This window comes from Piliocolobus tephrosceles, chromosome 3 (genome assembly GCF_002776525.5).
Source record: "Piliocolobus tephrosceles isolate RC106 chromosome 3, ASM277652v3, whole genome shotgun sequence".
Lineage (NCBI taxonomy): Eukaryota > Metazoa > Chordata > Mammalia > Primates > Cercopithecidae > Piliocolobus > Piliocolobus tephrosceles.
Window position 1 is genome coordinate 111,045,481 of NC_045436.1, and position 17,531 is coordinate 111,063,011.

Genomic DNA, 17,531 nt, shown 5'->3' on the forward strand with positions numbered 1-17,531 from the left:
AGTTTGAGAAAGTCTTCAAATCTTTAGTTTGGTTGACTAGTAAAGGTCTTTCTCTCCTGAAGCCAGAGAGTAAAGACTGGAGTAGGTAACCACTTTTTCAAATGCAAACACTGTGATGCAAGTCTTCAAGAAACATAAAAAGGAAACTAAGAAATCATGATACCACCAAAGGAACAAAATAAAGCTCCATTGGCTGACCCCAAAGAAATGAAGATTTATGAACTGCCTGACAAATAATTCAAAATAATCATCTTAAAGAAGCACAGTGGACATCTTAAAGAAGCACAACAATCTTAAAGAAAAGTAGATGACTAAACAAAGTCAAGAAAGCAACACATAAACAAAATTAAAGGTTTAACAAAAGATAGAAATCATAAAAAGAATAAATCAAATTCCAGAGCTGAAGAATACAATGATTGAACTGAAAAATTTAATAGAACGCTTCAACAGCAAACTCCATCAAAAAGAAGAATGAATCCATGAACACAAAAACAGATCATTTGAAACTATCCAGTCAGAGGAATAATAACAACAAAAATAAAAAAGAATGAACAAAGCTTACAGAACTTATGGGACACCATCAAATAAACCAATATAACCTATTATGGAAATTCCAAATGAAGCAGAGAAAGAGCAAAGGGCAAAAAGCTTGTTTAAAGAAATAGTAACAGAAAACTTTCCAAATCTGTAAAGAGAAAGAAACATCTAGATCCATGAAGCCCAGAGAACTCCAAAATAGATTGAACATAAAGAAGTCATTATCGAGACACATTATAATCAAATTCTCAAAAGTTAATCACAAAGAATTTTGAAAACCACAAGAGAAGAGTGGCTTGTCACATACAAGGGAGTCTTATAAGACTATCAGTGGATTACTCATCAGAAACCTTGTTGTTTTCTGACAGAATGAGATGATATATTCAAAACACTTAAATAAAAAAACTGCCAATCAAGAATAATTTACCAGGCAAAGCTGTCATTCAGAAATGAAGGAGAGAGAAAGCCTTTTCCAGAGAAATGCTGACGGAGTTTGTTACCACTAAAGTCCTGTCTTACCAGAAATGCTAAAGGAAATTCTTCAAGTTGAAATGAAAGGACACAAATTAGCAACATGAAAACACATAAAATTATAAAACTCACTGGAAAAGCTAAGAATATAATCAAAGTGAGAATAATACTGTAATGGTGATATGTAAGTCAGTTTTAACTCTAGTATAAAAGTTAGAAGAAAATGTATTAAAAGTTACTATAACTACAAGTTTTTTAAATGAATATATGATATAAGAAGATAAAAATTGTGACACCAGTAACATAAAATGGTGAGGGTCAGGGAGAAGTAAACAGTTTTGTATGCAGTTGGACATAAGTTAATCATCTTAAAATAGACTACTGTAAGATACTTTATGTAATCCTCATCGTAATCATGAAGAAAAAACCTGCAGTAGACACACAAAAGATAAAGAGAAATAAATAAAACACACCACTACAAAAAAAAAAATCATCAAATCACAAAGGCAAACAGCAAGATAGACAAAAAGGAAGAGAGGAACTACAAAAAGTCTGAAAACAACAAAATGGCAATAGGTAAGTCCTCACCTATCAAAAATTAAATGTAAATGGATTAAATTCTCCAATCAAAAAACATAAGAGCAGCCGAATGGACAGAAAGTGTGATCCAACTATAAACTGCCTATAAAGAAATCACTTTAGCTTTAGGGATACATATAGGCTGAAAGCGAAATGATGGAAAAATATATACCACGCAAATAAAAACCAAAAGAGAACAGAGATGCTTATAGTTATATCAGGCAAAATAGCTTTGAAGTCAAAAAACATCACAAGAGACAAAGAAGGTATTATATAATGACAAAGAGGTCAATCCACCTAGCAGATATAATAATTGTAAATATACATGCACATAACATTAGCACACCTAGATAAATCAAGCAAATGTTAACAGAACTGAAGGGAGAAATAAAGAGCAATGAAATAATGGTAGAGGACTTCAATACCCCACTTTCAACAACAGGGAGATCATCCAGATAGAAAATCAATAAAGAAACAGAGGACTTGAATAACACTATGGAACAGACCTAACAGACATATATAGAATATTACATATAATAGCAGCAGAATTCATATTCTTCTCAAGCACATATGGAACATTTTCCAGGTTAGAACAAACGTTAAGCCACAAAACATGTCTTAACAAGCTGAAGAAGACTGAAATCATATCAAGTATCTCCTTTGGCCATCCCATCCAGAGCAATTAGGAAAGAGAAAGAAACAAAATGTATCCAAATTGGAAAGGAAAAAGTTAAATTGTCTGTATTTACAGACACCATGATGTTATATGTAGAAAACCCTAAAGATTCCACCAAAAGACCGTTAGGACTGATAAACAAATTCAGTAAAATAAAACCAACATGCAAAATCAGTTGTGTCTTCATATACTAGCAATAAACTCTTTGAAAAAGAAATTAAAGAAAACAGTCTTATTTATAATAGCATCAAAACAATAAAATAATTAGAAATAAATTTAACCAAGAAGGTGAAAGATATGCCATTGAAAGCTATAAAATATTTGTGAAAGAAATTGCATAAAACACAAATAAATGCAAATATAGCCCATGTTTATAATTTGGAAGAATTAATATTATTAAAATGTCCATACTAGCCAAAGCAATCTACAGATTTAATGCCATCCCTGTCAAAATTCCAATGGCATTTTACATAGAAACAGAAAAACAAATCCTAAAATTCATATGGAACCACAAAAGTGCCCAAATAGCCAAAGCGATCTTGGGCAAGAACAAAGCTGGTGGCCTCACACTCTCTAATTCCAAATTACATTACAAAGTTACAGTAATTAAAACATTATAGTACTGGAATAAGAACAAATACATAGACCAGTGGAACAGAATAAGGAGCACAGAAATAAATCCACACATTTATGACCAACTATTCTTCAACAAGAGTGCAAATAATATAAAATAAGGAAAGGAGAAAAGAATAGTTTCTTCAATAAATAGTGTTGGGATAACTGGATATCCCATGCAAAGGAATGAAATTACATCATATACAAAAATCAACTCAAAATGGGTTAAAGACTTAAACAGAAGACCTGAAGCTGTAAAAGACCTACAAGAAAACATAGGGGAAAAGCTCCTTGATACAGGTCTTGGCAGCTATTTTTTGGATATGGCACTGAAATCACGGGAAATAAAAGCAAAAATAAACAAGCAGGATTATGTCAAACTAAAAAGCCTCTGCACAGCAAGGAAAACAATCAACAAAATGAAAAGGCAACCTATGGAATGGGATAAAATAATTGCAAAACCAATATCTCATAAGGGGTTAATATCCACACTATATAAGAAACTCCTACAACTCAAAAGCAAAAAATTCAAATAACCTAAAAATAGGCAAAAAACCTAAATAGGTATTTCTCCAAAGAAGGCATATACATGCCTAACAGGTGTATGAAAAGCATAAATAATCATGAGAAAAAGGCAAAGCAAAACTACCTCACACTTGCCAGATGGCTATTTTTATAAAGGTATAAAGAAAACAATCTTTGGAGAAAAGATTTGGAGAAAAGGGAATCTTGGTGCATTGGTGGGAGGAAAGTAAATTGGTACAGCTACTATGCAGGCTTCTCAAAAACTTAAGAACAAACTATCACATGATCTGCAATCTCACTTCTGGATATACATCCAAAGGAAATGAAATCAGTATGTTGAAAAGATATCTGCAGTTCCACGTTCATTGTAGTATTATTCACAATAGACATGATACAGAATCGACCTAAACGTCAATCAATGGATAAATGAATATATAGTGGAATATTATTCAGCCTTAAAAATGAAGGAAATCTTGCTATTTGCAACAATATGGAAGAAACTGGAAGACATTATGCTAGGTGAAATAAGCTAGACACAGAAAGACAATAACTACATGATCTTGCTTGTATGTGGAATCTGAAATAGTCAAACTCATAAAGCAGACAGTAGAATGGCAGTTGCAAGGGGCTGGGGGAAAGGGGAAATGGGGAGATGGTTGGTCAAAAAGTACAAAGTTTCAGTTAAAATAGACTATTATAAGATATTTTATGTAACCCTTGTGGTAATCATGAAGAAAAACCTGCAGTAGATACACGAAGGATAAGTAAGTCCTGAAGACCTACAATATAGCATAGTGCCTATGACTAGCAATACTACATAGTATATTTAAAATGTACTAAGATAGTACAGCTTATGTTACCACAAAAAATAATAAATACATAAAATTCGTAAACAAGGCAGGAGAAAATTTTATGAGGTTAGGAATATGATTAAGACCTGGATAGTGGTGGTTTCATGCCTATATACTTATCCTCAAATTAAAATTGTATATATTAAATATGTAGCGCTTTTTACATGTCAATCATTCTTCAATAAAGGAGGGTTTTTTTTTTTAAAAAAAAAAAAAGGAAGAAGCATCAATCTTCGCACTCATCATGATGAACATGTTTGTTTCTTATTGTTTTCTTTTGGAAAGGGTCCAGGGAAGATTCAAGAAGGGATGGATAGAAGGATATATATCATCTTTTCTACATTTAAGGTATCCAAAAAGCCAAATTTTAACCTAATTTCCCCAATGGTTCTGACATTTTGAATTTTTTATCTCCTCACATTTTTTTTTTTCTGCACATGATGTATATATCCTTGCCAGTTCAAGAAATTAGTTATATTACCAAGTGAATAATCTGCCCAGTAATGTTTTATAGATCCTCCAGAGGACCACATTAGCAAGCAGTAAAATCCCAACAAGTAAAACTGGGGATATGATTAAAACAGTGCTTTAAATTACATAGTTCTTCTAATTCATCTGATAGAACAATAGGCATGCAGAAATGGTAATAAAGCTTAGTCATTACATATATTATAAATAAAAATATTAATGTTATAAACCAGAAATAATGTCATAAACCTCCATCTTTTGGAGAAAAAAAATCTCACAAACAAAGTGAAAACTTCCCCCCAAAATTAAAGATTGAGTCATAAATGAAGAAACGTTAGCTGAAATGATAATGTACTCTAACCCCAGGCCAAACATTCAAGATAAAAGTTTTAAACCTCACTAAATAGAAAATGGCTAACATTGAATATAACAGTGACCTTATAATTTTACTTGTTCTGTAAAAATATACCTTAATTTGCAAGAGCTCATTTATATCATAGCTATTAATTTAATCTCAAAGGACACTGTGGAAAAGATCATGTGGGGTGGTGTGGTGAAATTTACCAGCATAAAGAAAATGGGAAAGATAATTGAACTGTTTCTGTGTTTGTCGACGTGTGTATAAGCCCCAGAAGCTTGCTATTTCAGGTCAAGAATATAGAACCTTTGCTCCATGTAGATTTCAACCAGTATATGTATATTTAAGGAAATATTTTCTGATTATGCACCTTACGAGACACTGAATTGAATAAGCTAATCAAACCCCCCAAAAGGTGAAACCCTCATATACGGCAAGGATTTAGTTATTTATGATATAGGCTCTTACTCATAAGAAATAAACATTTTTATGCCATTGATGTTTGTAATTCTCATAAATGTCACTATTATCAAACTAACTGTGTCCCTGCAAGACAACCAATGAGAGGTAGGCATTAATGAAATTGAGGGAAATCACCACAGGGCTATTTCTCTGTACACAAGCCTTACCACAGATAAACAGCCAGAGAGGACTCTCAGCAACAGAATTTTCCATCCAGTTCCTAGCATGACACTTGGGGACTTTTGACATTAAAGCATTACCCAGTTGCAGAAAATACTGCTCAAAGAATAACAAAGAAGTTCAGAAAGATCATCAGATGTATTGCCAGAGTGGAAAAAGAAAAGGCATGATTTCCAGAGGTATCTTAATTAATGAAAAAGAAGACAATTCCTTGAAACCCCAGCAGTAACAGAAGCCCACCAATAAGTTTGAATTTTCCCTGTCCACATTTTAGCCCTTATTAAATGTCAAATTGGTTTAGAATCATATCTGTAGCAGGCTTGGGTTTAGTAATCTCCCCAATTAATGAAAGCCTGTTCAGCAATGCATTCTTTATTACTTTTTAATCTGTTTTATTTATTTTGCCTCCTTCTCCCAACAGAACATGTTTCAACATCAGTCCTGGTTATATTTTCTCCTCAGCAACTCAGTATAAGGCTGGAGGTGGCGGCCAAGTTTATTCACTATCAGGCCAAAGATAAAAACATAAGTTTGAGGGAAGTGATGTAGAACTTGAAAAACAAGGGTTGAACTGACAGCTCCTCTACTCATTTCCAGGTGGGCTATTGTGGAGGTGCCCCAAGGGCTTCTCATCTGATGCAAGAGATGGATTGGAAGGCAGAAACACAGGCGCCAGCCTCACTCAAGCCATTACATCCATCCATTACCCATCCATCCAAAAAAAAATGTACTGAATTTCTACGATATGCTCTGCTTGGGAGAGTAAGACTGGAATAGTCCCTGTTCACACAGAGCTTCCTTTTTCTATTCCTCCCTAGTTACCTTGACAGGTTGTGTCTTCTGTTGAATGATATTAGGATTAATTTGTACATTCATTCATTAGGAATTAAACACAAGCCACTTGGCCATTCCATTTAAACTATCAGTTAGACATCAGCCAATAATCAGTCTCACTCCAGGTTTAATAACTAGGTAGCCACAGGGTAAGAACTTACATGCCCATCTTTCCTAATGGCTGTTAGAATGAAATCAGTCATGTCTGACAATGCATTTACAAGAAGCCATAAGAGTTGAGGCACTTTTTTCTTCTTGGGCCCAGAAGACTTAACATTTATAAATACTCTCACTTGTAACAAGATGCGGTGAGTTCAGAGGAAAGATTACAGAAGGCTTGGGGCCCAGCTTGGATAGAACATTGAGAAAATGACTAAATTACTGTCTTTATTCTATCCATTAAGGGGATAAGAATATATATGACCAACACATTGAAAACTCCTAGCTAGAATGAAAAGAGTCTCATGGTTAAGTGTAGGAGGCAGACACACTTGAGATGAAATCATAGCTCCAGCACTACGTACCTTTATGACAATGAATGTTTTTCAACCTCTTTGTGCTTCAGTTTCCTCTTTTGGAAGATTAGAGATAGTAACTGTACAAACATCACAGAGTGATCGTGAAGATCAAATGGAATAATTCCCATCAAACTTAAGTGCCTGATATCAAAAACAAAACAAAAAAAACCCACTTCTACGCATAATAGAATTCCTATTAGAAAAATTAAGGTCCCATAGCCTCTACTCTAACCTTCTTCCCCAAGACATTGTAAAGATCAGTAAAAGAGATATAAGGAAAAAATATTTTGAATTCCTAAAAGGAAAAACACTGCATATTTGTATAATATTGCCAATATTGCAGTCAAATGTATTATTAGTACATCCTGATGAATGCTGAGGCTCTGGTCATGGGTTTCATTATTCTAATCCATGGGCAGGTAATCACAGCAATACAGGAGAGAGGGATGAAAAGGGACACAGAGCACAACTTAAATTCACTTTTCAGGAATCACAGACAGACACAAAAAATACCTACATGACTCACAAGTCACAAGGATTCCAAAACTCGGTGCTATGCGCTTTATTTATGAATTAAATTTCCATTTTTCTTGGTTTTGTTCTGGTAGTCAAAGCAGTTAAAATCCTAGAAATGCCCTTCCATCTTGGGCCACTCCACACAAAATGGTTGTGCAATACACTGAACTGAGCTCCAAACATGGAGATGGAAGCCACAATAGGAAAGGCAGCTGCTAGGGTGGCACTGAAATCCTCTAACAACCTTTGGAAAGAAACCAAGAAGGAAGAAACAAAAACTTTTGTCTGTCTAGACTTCATCTCTCTAGAACTAAACCTCATCTCCCAGGGCCATCGCAAGAGTGTGATAATTAGGATGAGCTGCAAGGTGGCTATCTGCCAACTCCATCACATCATCAGCTTTCACTTGCTCCCATCTCTCTTATGCCACCTTCACTGCTTTCAGCAGCTGAAAATAACGAGACAGGAAACTGAGAAATTACCTAGCAGACCGTATTAGATTCAGCTGTTCACCTTCATGAGGCTCAATCGGATCAATTGCAAATTTTGAGTGATCACTGATGAGAAAGTGATGAGTGGTTTTACACTGTCCTCAACAAATCAATCTCTCCATCTAGTCATTAATGACACCTCAGTAGGTAGTGATATTTGAAATAAAAGGTTGTTTAAGAATTATGTTTCCCAATCTACTATCATGAGAAAGAGTCATTCTTGATGCAACTGAGAAAAGGGCATCCAGTGAAATATCATCTAGTTTTGAAAATGTTTTCCAGGTCCTTTTGGTCTAGCAATGTCTCAGTTCAGTATTTCCTAAAGTGTGAGAGCCATCTCATTTGCAGTATCCAAAAACATTTTCGGTAGCATATGGACAAAATGTTGTAGAATGGTTATGTATTAATTTTCATATTTTAGAAAAAAAGTATAATTCTACATTAAGCCCATGATTTCCTAAGTAGTATTTATTAGGATGAGGCTACAATAAAAAGTAAGTTGATACAAAGAAAAATATTAAGTAAATAATAGTACAGCTGCTTGTGGATATGGCGAAAACATAAAAAGGTGGCATGTCAATGACTCAAGCTGAGCAAAAATGCTATTCCTTTATTTACTTAGAGATGGGGCCTTGCCCTGTCATCCACGCTGGAGTGCAGTAGTGTGGTCACAGCTCACTGCAACCTCGAACTTCTGCGTTAAAGTGATCCTCCCACCTCAGCCTCCGGAGTAGCCAAGGCCACAGATGCATGCTATCACACTCAGCTAATTTTCAAAGAAAAAAACCTTTAATAGAGACAAGATTTCTCTATGTTGCTCAGACTGGTCTCAAACTCCTGCGCTCAAGTGATCCTCTTACCCCAACCTCCCAAAGTGCTGAGATTACAGGCATGAGCCACTGCACCCGGCCTAATGCTCTTTATTGGCTCCTACTTCCTAGGGCAAAGATCCCTAGGATTACCAAAAGAGTTTGCTCATCCTTCTTTGGTTGAGCTAACAGAATGGCTGAACTAACCTTTTTTGATTCATTCAGATTATCTGACTATGAACTTCACATTTCATGAGCTGTTTTTTTTTTTTTTTTCAGACGAAGTCTCTGTCTGTCGCCCAGGCTGGAGTGCAGTGGTGCGATCTCGGCTCACTGCAGGCTCTGCCCTCTGGGTTCATGCCATTCCCCTGCCTCAGACTCCCTAGTAGTTGGGACTACAGGTGCCCACCACTGTGCCCAGTTAAGTTTTTGTATTTTTAGTAGAGACGGGGTTTCACCGTGTTAGCCACTATGGTCTCGATCTCCTGACTTTGTGATCCACCCACCTTGGCCTCCCAAAGTGCTGGGATTACAGGTGTGAGCCACCATGCTCGGCCTCATGAGCTGTTTTTGAAGGGCAGATAAAAACAGGAATATCTTGATTCTTATGGTTATGCTCAGGCAGGAGACAAAAGGATTAGTGGATAATAACACGTTCTTATGGCTCAAAAGTGTCCCAATTTGTAGAGAACATGGGGACAGGTCTTTCAGATCAAGGGTGCTCCTAACAAGATATTTAGTACCCTCTATATAATAGGTTATATTTGACTAAATGAATGACTACTCACATCTTAACTTTGTGAGTATCATAAAATAATATCAACAGTAGAAGTTCACATCTAGGTGCAAGGAAACTGTAACTCTAGGAATGACACCTACCTGAGGCACAGTCTTCACTTGGAACAGTATATTATGGAAGGAGTGTCCATCATTCGCCTGCAAGACTGCAACATCGGATGTGCTGTCTGAACCATCATGAGCATAGTGGAGAAGGCCTCTAGAGAGTTCATCCAGCTGGAATTGATAGATAGGGGCTGCAGGGGACTGAAGTGTTTGAAGCAATTGGCCATGAAGTGGAGGATCGATTATTTCAACGACCACATCCTGTGGGTTATCATCATCTCGGATGTCAAGCAGCTGGGTGGTGATGGTTGCCCTCTCTCCTCTGCTAATGTGGAGAACCTCATTTCTCAGCACATAGGGGGCCTGTGGAGTTGAAGGGAAGAAGAGTCAGTTAACAGGGAAAGAAAGGACAAACCAGTGGACTGGATACCTGATTGTTATTTCTATGCTTTTTTGAGAAACTCAAGGTGTTCTAGCAAAGCACCAAACTGTTCTATGGTGAAAGCATTTGTCAGAGGTGTGGTCAGTCGTAGTAACACAACAACTAAGGTTACTTCACACCTCTGGGTTCTAGAGGTTTATCAAGCCACTTCAAGACTTGAGAGACAACTGGTGAGAGCTGCTAGCTTCTAAATCTCTAATTTCTCTGCTATCCTGACTTACATTATATCCCAAGAGAGACTAATAAGAGGTGTGAACTGTTTGGACTTGCCTTTGGGAGGACACACTTCACTCCAGGCCATATTGTAGTATACTGACTCACAGGAGCTACTTCTGCATCCTGAGCTCATGCCATTTCTAGCCCCTCCCAGTAATTTTCTTTGGTTTTCTCATCCAAATCTTGATAGAGCCCCACCCCAACTCAGGTTATAAAGCCTACCAAGATTATGGTCTAGGTGAGTAAGGCAACCACCTGGCTAATTCATGTAACAAGGCTAATACAGTAAAATTTAATATCTTTTTCTTGGGATTGTCAGGTTACCTCCCACCAACTTGAGTAAGCAGATAAAATGTTCTTTCATAAAGATAAAAGCTAATGAACCACAACAGAAAAAAAAAAAAAAAAAACTCACCCAAAAAATTGAGGCCAGAAGCCAAAGAAAATATTATTTTGGTTTTTAAACAAATATCATTTGAAGTAGAACCATCTAGGACTTTTCTCAACACACTGCCTTCTTTAATCCAAATGGCTTTCTTTTAAAACTACCCAAGCCACCCTCCTGGTCTCCTGGAAATTACAATCTGTATTAAAGAAATGTCTAATACATCATTATAATAGTCACATAGTGGAAAATTAGATGATAGTTACTCTTCAGAATTCTCAAGTGAGAATTCTACAGTTGTGATTCTATACGTGGGAAAGAGTGACCCATCCTATTCTGAAAGAGGAAAAGTCAAAGGTGATGTCAAAATCCACAAATGGAAAAGACCAAATTAACTTGCATGAGAAAATATCAGAGAGGCTCAAGACCACATTGAAACATTGCAGAAATATAAAGGAACAAAAGTAAGTTTAAATTATTTTCTAAAATTTCATTTTAAAGACTTAAAATGATACAAGTTTCTCATATAATAAAGAAAATTAAATGTGCCCTCCTTACTCACTTGATTGTGGAAAAACCTATAAGCCACACTTGGGGAACCATGGGAACTCACCATGTCAGATTAGGAAGACTTGCCAATATCTACCTTTGGTCTTTCACTGGAGTAACTTTATTAGCCCAAACAAAAAGAACAAAACAAAGTTTCTGATTGTAAGGACTGAGAAACATCTAAACTAGTAAGTTGTAAGACTGGAGGTAGCCCTCTGTCCTAAATTTACAGAGATCACCTTGTCTTAGCTTTTTTTTTTTTTTTTTTAGACAGAGTCTCACTCTGTTGCCCAGGCTGGAGTGCAGTGGCACGATCTCAGCTCACTGCAACTTCCGCCTCCCTGGTTCAAGCTAGTCTCCTGCCTCAGCCTCCTGAGTAGCTGGGATTACAGGTGTCCATCACCACGCCCGGCTAATTTTTGCATTTTCAGTAGAGACGTGGTTTCACCATGTCGGCCAGGCTGGTCTCGAACTCCTGACCTCGGGTGATCCACCCACTTCGGCCTCCCAAATTGCTGGGATTACAGGAATAAGCCACTGAGCCCAGCCTGTTTTAGCTTTAATTAAAACAAAATGTATATATTTTGCTCACCCATGAGATCAAATTAACTTAGGATCATTTTCAAATCATTAAACTCCAATTTATCCCTGATGTGATAATACCATCAAGAAGAGGTGAACTGGGCTATTAATACCATTCTGAAGCCACCTCTGGTTCAAGTCTATGTTGCTATCCATGATCCTTTCATTTTTGGACCAAATATATAAAAACATCAGATGAAAAACAATAATCTAGTGTCCTTCCTTGAATCATGAATAACATGATACTGACATCTGGATATTTAGCTAGTCTTGGTTCCCCAGGAATATTCCACTCTCTTGCTTTTCATAACTTATGAATATACCTATTTCCCTATTCTTTGCACATTTTGGCTCTTCAATCCCTCAAGCCCAGTTCCTAGAGCAGCTACCACTATATGTATTCTGGACCCATAAGTACAACTTGACGGAGATGAATGATGAGAGGTGAGTTCGAAGGGCCATCACACTGAGTTTTATAGCATCTACCATGACTTCCTCATGTCTGTGTTTTGTTGATGGCCACACTGCCACACTGGAACCTCATTTAAGTAGATCCTTAATAATATTCTCTAACTGCTGCAAATTCCACATACTAGAGAAAGATACAACAAACTTCTTCACCTAAAAATAAAGACAGTCTTTTTTTGTTTGTTTGTTTGTTTGTTTGTTTGAGACAGGGACTCACTGTGTTGCTCAGGCTGGGGCACGGTGGCATGATCGTCATTCATTGCAGTCTCAACCTTCCTGAGCTCAAGTGATCCTCCCATCTCAGCTTCCCAAGTAGCTGGGACTACAGGAATGCATCACCAGGCCCAGCTAATCTTTTGTATTTTGTTTGTTTGTTTGTTTTGGTATAGATGGGGTTTCGCCATGTTGCTCAGGCTGGCTTCAAACTCCTGGGCCCATGCAATCCACCTGCCTCAGCCTCCCAAAGTGCTGAGATTATAGGCACGAGCCACTGCACCCTGCCAATTATTTGGAAGGGCTGCTAGTAGATTCAGTATAGTAAAGTTAGGCATCATGTAACGGTTAAGAACACTGCCTCTGTAGCCAGACTTACTGGGCACAAACATTGACTCCCTATTTATTAGCTATATTACCACAGACGAGTTACATCACCTTCTTGTGACTTTGCTTCCTTGTCTGTAAATTGGAAATAACAATACCCCATAATATTGGCATAAGGATTAACTGAGTTACTTACGTGAAACACTAAAACACTAAGTACTAGAGGAATATTAGTAATTTTGGTTGCTGCTGTTGTTATTACCCAGAAGTCCTAAAAATTACTCCCGTGGTATCTCAAGAGGAAGCCAAGACTAGGTTAATTTAATGCAATCATTTTCATTAAATCCACAGGAAACCTGGATTTTGTGCTTGAGAACTAGTAGGCATGTAAAATTATTAATTCCTTGGCCATTTTTATTACCTGTGTTGAAAACGCTTGTATGTTGATCAGCTGTGGCTCAGAGAAGAACTGCTGGTCACTAATTTTCAGGAAGAAGTAACCTTTCCTAAAGAAGTCCCAAAGAAAGGAATAAGAAAATGTAATCATCACATTAGACTTTAGACAGAAAAGGCTTAAAAACATTTTCAGGTTATGTGTAGGTAAGAATTTGGATCAAACTGCTGCAGCAATGTCATATTCATACTATAAAGAAAAACTACCAGATAAAGATGAACATAGTAAGATTCAGGTAAAAATACTGTGTGTTCTTAAATCTCCTTGTAACAATTATAATAATTATGTAACCATTTTGTTTCCTATCTTTCTAAACTGAATAAAGAAAAGACTGAACAATTAGTTGTCAGGCCAAGGCAGATTAGCAATATATCGTAGGCTAACAGTTAAACTGAAGAATTGAAAGGAATCTTTTATAGTCGCTGACCAGTTCTCCACAATTCCCTCTTCCCAACAAATGCTCTGCCCAATTCATGTGAGTGGGCCCCCAGTAACAATGTTTGCAATGTCTGTATTAACACGGCTGTTCATCTCCCCTCACTCCCCACCAGCCTACACATAGTCATTGTGGACAGACTAGGGAAGGATGGCTGATTCTTCCCTGGCGATTTGCAACTGGCCCAAGAGCCAGCAGTCAGTCTCAGCATTTGACTACAGAACGATCAGAGCCTACTGTGTAGAACAAGCCTGCCTGTAAGACAGAAGTGAATGAAGTCTATAAGCAAAGAGACACAGGGATGACAGAAGAGTTGATTCTTGCTTCCCCTTCCCAGTCCTTGCTTCCACACTGTCCTGGAGCACAATTGCCCTTGGTGCCTTTGAGATCTGAGCCACCCCTGCAATGTTATAACAAGTCTTATATTTTTGCTAATCTAGTTCAAGTTTACTTCCATTACTTGCAACCAAAGAGTCCCAATTAATAATAAAATAAGCCGTTGTTCAAGCAGCTTCAGAGACTGCTAGAGGGAAGGTAAGACTTACCCACCTTCAAAGCCAAACCAAGCACAGAACTTACTGCTGACTGGTAAGATATAGGACTACTGCATTATGGGTATTTTTGAATTCTAATCTACCAGAGGGACCATTGTTTTAAAAGTTCTTTAGAAGTTATTCTTGGAACTACTATTTATACATGAAAGAATGTGGATGGATCTCAAAAGCATTATGGCAAAAGACAGAAACAAAAGGCTACATATTGTTTGATTCCATTCACCTAACGTTTTAAAAACCACAAAACTATAGCAGTAAAACTGGATCAGTGGTCACCAGTGACTGGGGGTAAACGAGCAACTATAAAAAGGAGACTTTTGGGGTAATGAAACTATTTTACATATTGACTATGGTTGTGGTCATAAGACTGCAAAACTGTATACAGTTATTAATATTTATAGAACAATACACTTCAAAATTGGGGATTTGATTGAATGCAAATTATACCTCAATAAACCTGATTGTTTTTTAAAAAACTATTTTTGTCTTCCTTTCTCTTCTATTTTCCCTTCATTTTCTGTCCCATTTAAGTCCTGTCCCTCTACACCACCACCTCAGGCTTCAAGAGAATGTAACTGATGGATTGCCTTCCAGGATAGAAGAGAAGGTAAGACAAAAATAGTTTTTAAAAAATGATTTTTGGTGGCACTGAGGTTCCAATAACAGTGTTCAGTATATCAGCAATACCATTTTATCCCAGTGATGGCAACTACACCTATAGGTTGTCTTCTACTTCACAGAAGCATTCTAATTCCAAAGGAATCTGATCCTAAAGAATCGTGGTCAGTGTCTTCGTGGTTAAAAACAAAACAAAACACAAACTTATTTGTTTTGTATTATTCAGAGACTTTAATAATTTTATTTTCCATGGGTTTCTACCAACCTCATTTTATTATTATTCTCATTCTTTCTTTTGTTGAATTTTTACTGTGCCTCTCATTCTTTCTTTTGTTGGATAAAGAGAATCCAGTATTAAAATGGGTGCCCCAAAAAGAGTACCGTGAGTATTTCCTAAACTGCCATTCTTTGTCCCTTTTAGGGGTACAAAGCTCTGATTCCACAAAAAAACAGGTGATGAGAGGTTAAAGAAGTTAAATAGACAAGAAGGTTGACCTTGGTTGTCTATGAAGCTTTATGCTTTTCATAAGCGACTGCAAGAAAAGGGATTACTATACAGAGTTGTATCGCTCTGTGTTTGTGTGTCTGTGTGATAGAAATACTTAAGAATAGGCCAGGTGTGGCAGCTCATGCATGTAATTGCAGCACTTTGGGAGGCCAAGGCAGGCAGATCACTAGAGGTGAGGAGTTCGAGACCAGTCTGGCGAATATAGTGAAACCCTACATCTTCTAAAAATACAAAAATTAGCTGGGCATGGTGGCGTGTGCCTCTAGTCCCAGCTACTCAGGAGGCTGAGGCACGAGAATCACTTGAACCCAGGAGGCAGAGGTTTTGGTGAGCCAAGATCATGCCACTGTACTCCATCCTGGGTGACAGAGTGAGATTCTGTCTCAAATAATAATAATAATAATACTTATAGTAAAAATGAATTCAGAATATAGAGTAGGAATTTGAAGAGTCTATGGCATCAAACACCAGAGTGTTAAGCTTCATCTCTGTAGCAATACTTCTCTATGAGGTGACCTTTTGTCCTTTGAGGAGGGAAGCATGCCTATTGTTCCTAGTATATTAGGGAGGCAGAAATCATTGTGGCTAAAGGCATGGGTTGTGGAATCAGTCTTGGCTTTGAGTCTCAGCTCTGCACGCACATGTTGAGAGGTCTTGGGCAAGATGACCTATACTCTCAAGGCCTCAGTTTCCTTATCTGTAGACTAGGAACACGAGATACATAGTTCATGTAAAGTGCTTAACATGATGCCTGGCTCAAAGTTAGCACTCCATAAATGCTAGTTGTTCTTATTCCTATAATATGATCTTCCAAGGTCACTGGCATCATCACCTCTGAATTACAATAGAGAAAATGCCATCTACTTTTCTCCTCACCTATCTCCCAGTCCAAATCTCAAAACCAACCAACCCTCAAGGTTAGTGTTGACAGCTGAAAATACTCACCGCGTCCTTGTCACTGTTCCATGGGTTTCAACTCCTTGTTTATACATAGAGTCTGTGCTGAATTATCTGCACTAATGAAGTAGAGCAGGATGAAGGATAATCCGAAAGGCTAATCTTTGGGGGGCACCCTCTGACTTCTGTGGAGTAGATTTACCCTGCTAATTATATAGCTATATTTGCTTGGGTTGGTGTTAACATTCAATTGCATTCCTGAAGCATATGTCAGCTGGGGTGGGGAAGGCAGCCAGAAGTGTGCTAAGCATCAAGGGAAAACTGAATCAGGCTTAAAAATTAACCACAATTAATCCCATAATGTGGATAATAAAAAGTTCACTGTGATTCTAAGTTTCCTTCCAACTCTAAAATCCTAGAGACCACACAACACCTTGAAAAGCATGTGCTCCATCCTCTTTCTCTCTGCCGCCCACTCCCAGTGTATTGCCCCAGTGTTGAAGCAGCAGCTGTAACATCTAGGTATATGACCCCTTTTGTTTCTGCTGGGCCAAAAATCTGAGTAATTGTACCAGGATTTTTCTGTTGCATCAGAGAATTACCCATAATTATGTGAGAAAATGAAAATGTCTCTAACAGATGCACGTTCTTTGAGCAATCACACGGAAATGATGACAGGCAGCTGACAGCATTTGGGTTTGTGGAGTATTGATCTTCCCCAGATGAGAAGGGTCAGCTATTAAGAAAGAGAGACTGGGACAGGGTGGAGGAGTGGAAAAGCAATGATGGAAAGGAGGCAGGAAGAAAACAACAAAACACAGAGTCACCTGAGTTTTTCTTTGCTGTGCACAAAACGCACTTTCTTCTCGTTCACATCTTTCCAGCTAAAACGTCCAGCCTTGTCCAGCTGAACCTCTTTTCCATTTCTTGAGAGCACTAGCTGACCATTGGTGGGAGCACTCACAACATGAAACAGGAGATCTTCGACCCTACCCTCCTGGTCTTGGACATTCAGGAGGGAAAAATCCAGTGGCTTTATTGAACCAATTGGGAGGATCAGGGAACCATTCACATGAAGACTAGGGGTATGTATTTTGCCTGAAAAACAGGAACCCAAAGATGAAGCTTGTGGTACCTTCCCTAATTAGG

The 17,531-nt window shown here is 37.6% G+C and overlaps 1 protein-coding gene across 2 annotated transcripts in view; it reads right to left on the reverse strand.

Annotated features, from left to right (window-relative positions):
* Positions 1-17,531, reverse strand: part of FRAS1 (Fraser extracellular matrix complex subunit 1) — a 452,974-nt gene that overhangs the window by 153,732 nt on the left and 281,711 nt on the right. For both annotated transcript variants that reach the window (XM_023222483.3, XM_023222482.2), the window contains exons 27-29: positions 17,210-17,480; positions 13,337-13,421; positions 9,770-10,096 (exon numbers count right to left, since the gene is read on the reverse strand). In XM_023222483.3, coding sequence (XP_023078251.2) covers positions 9,770-10,096; positions 13,337-13,421; positions 17,210-17,480 — 683 coding nt within the window. The remainder of the gene's footprint in view (positions 1-9,769; positions 10,097-13,336; positions 13,422-17,209; positions 17,481-17,531) is intronic.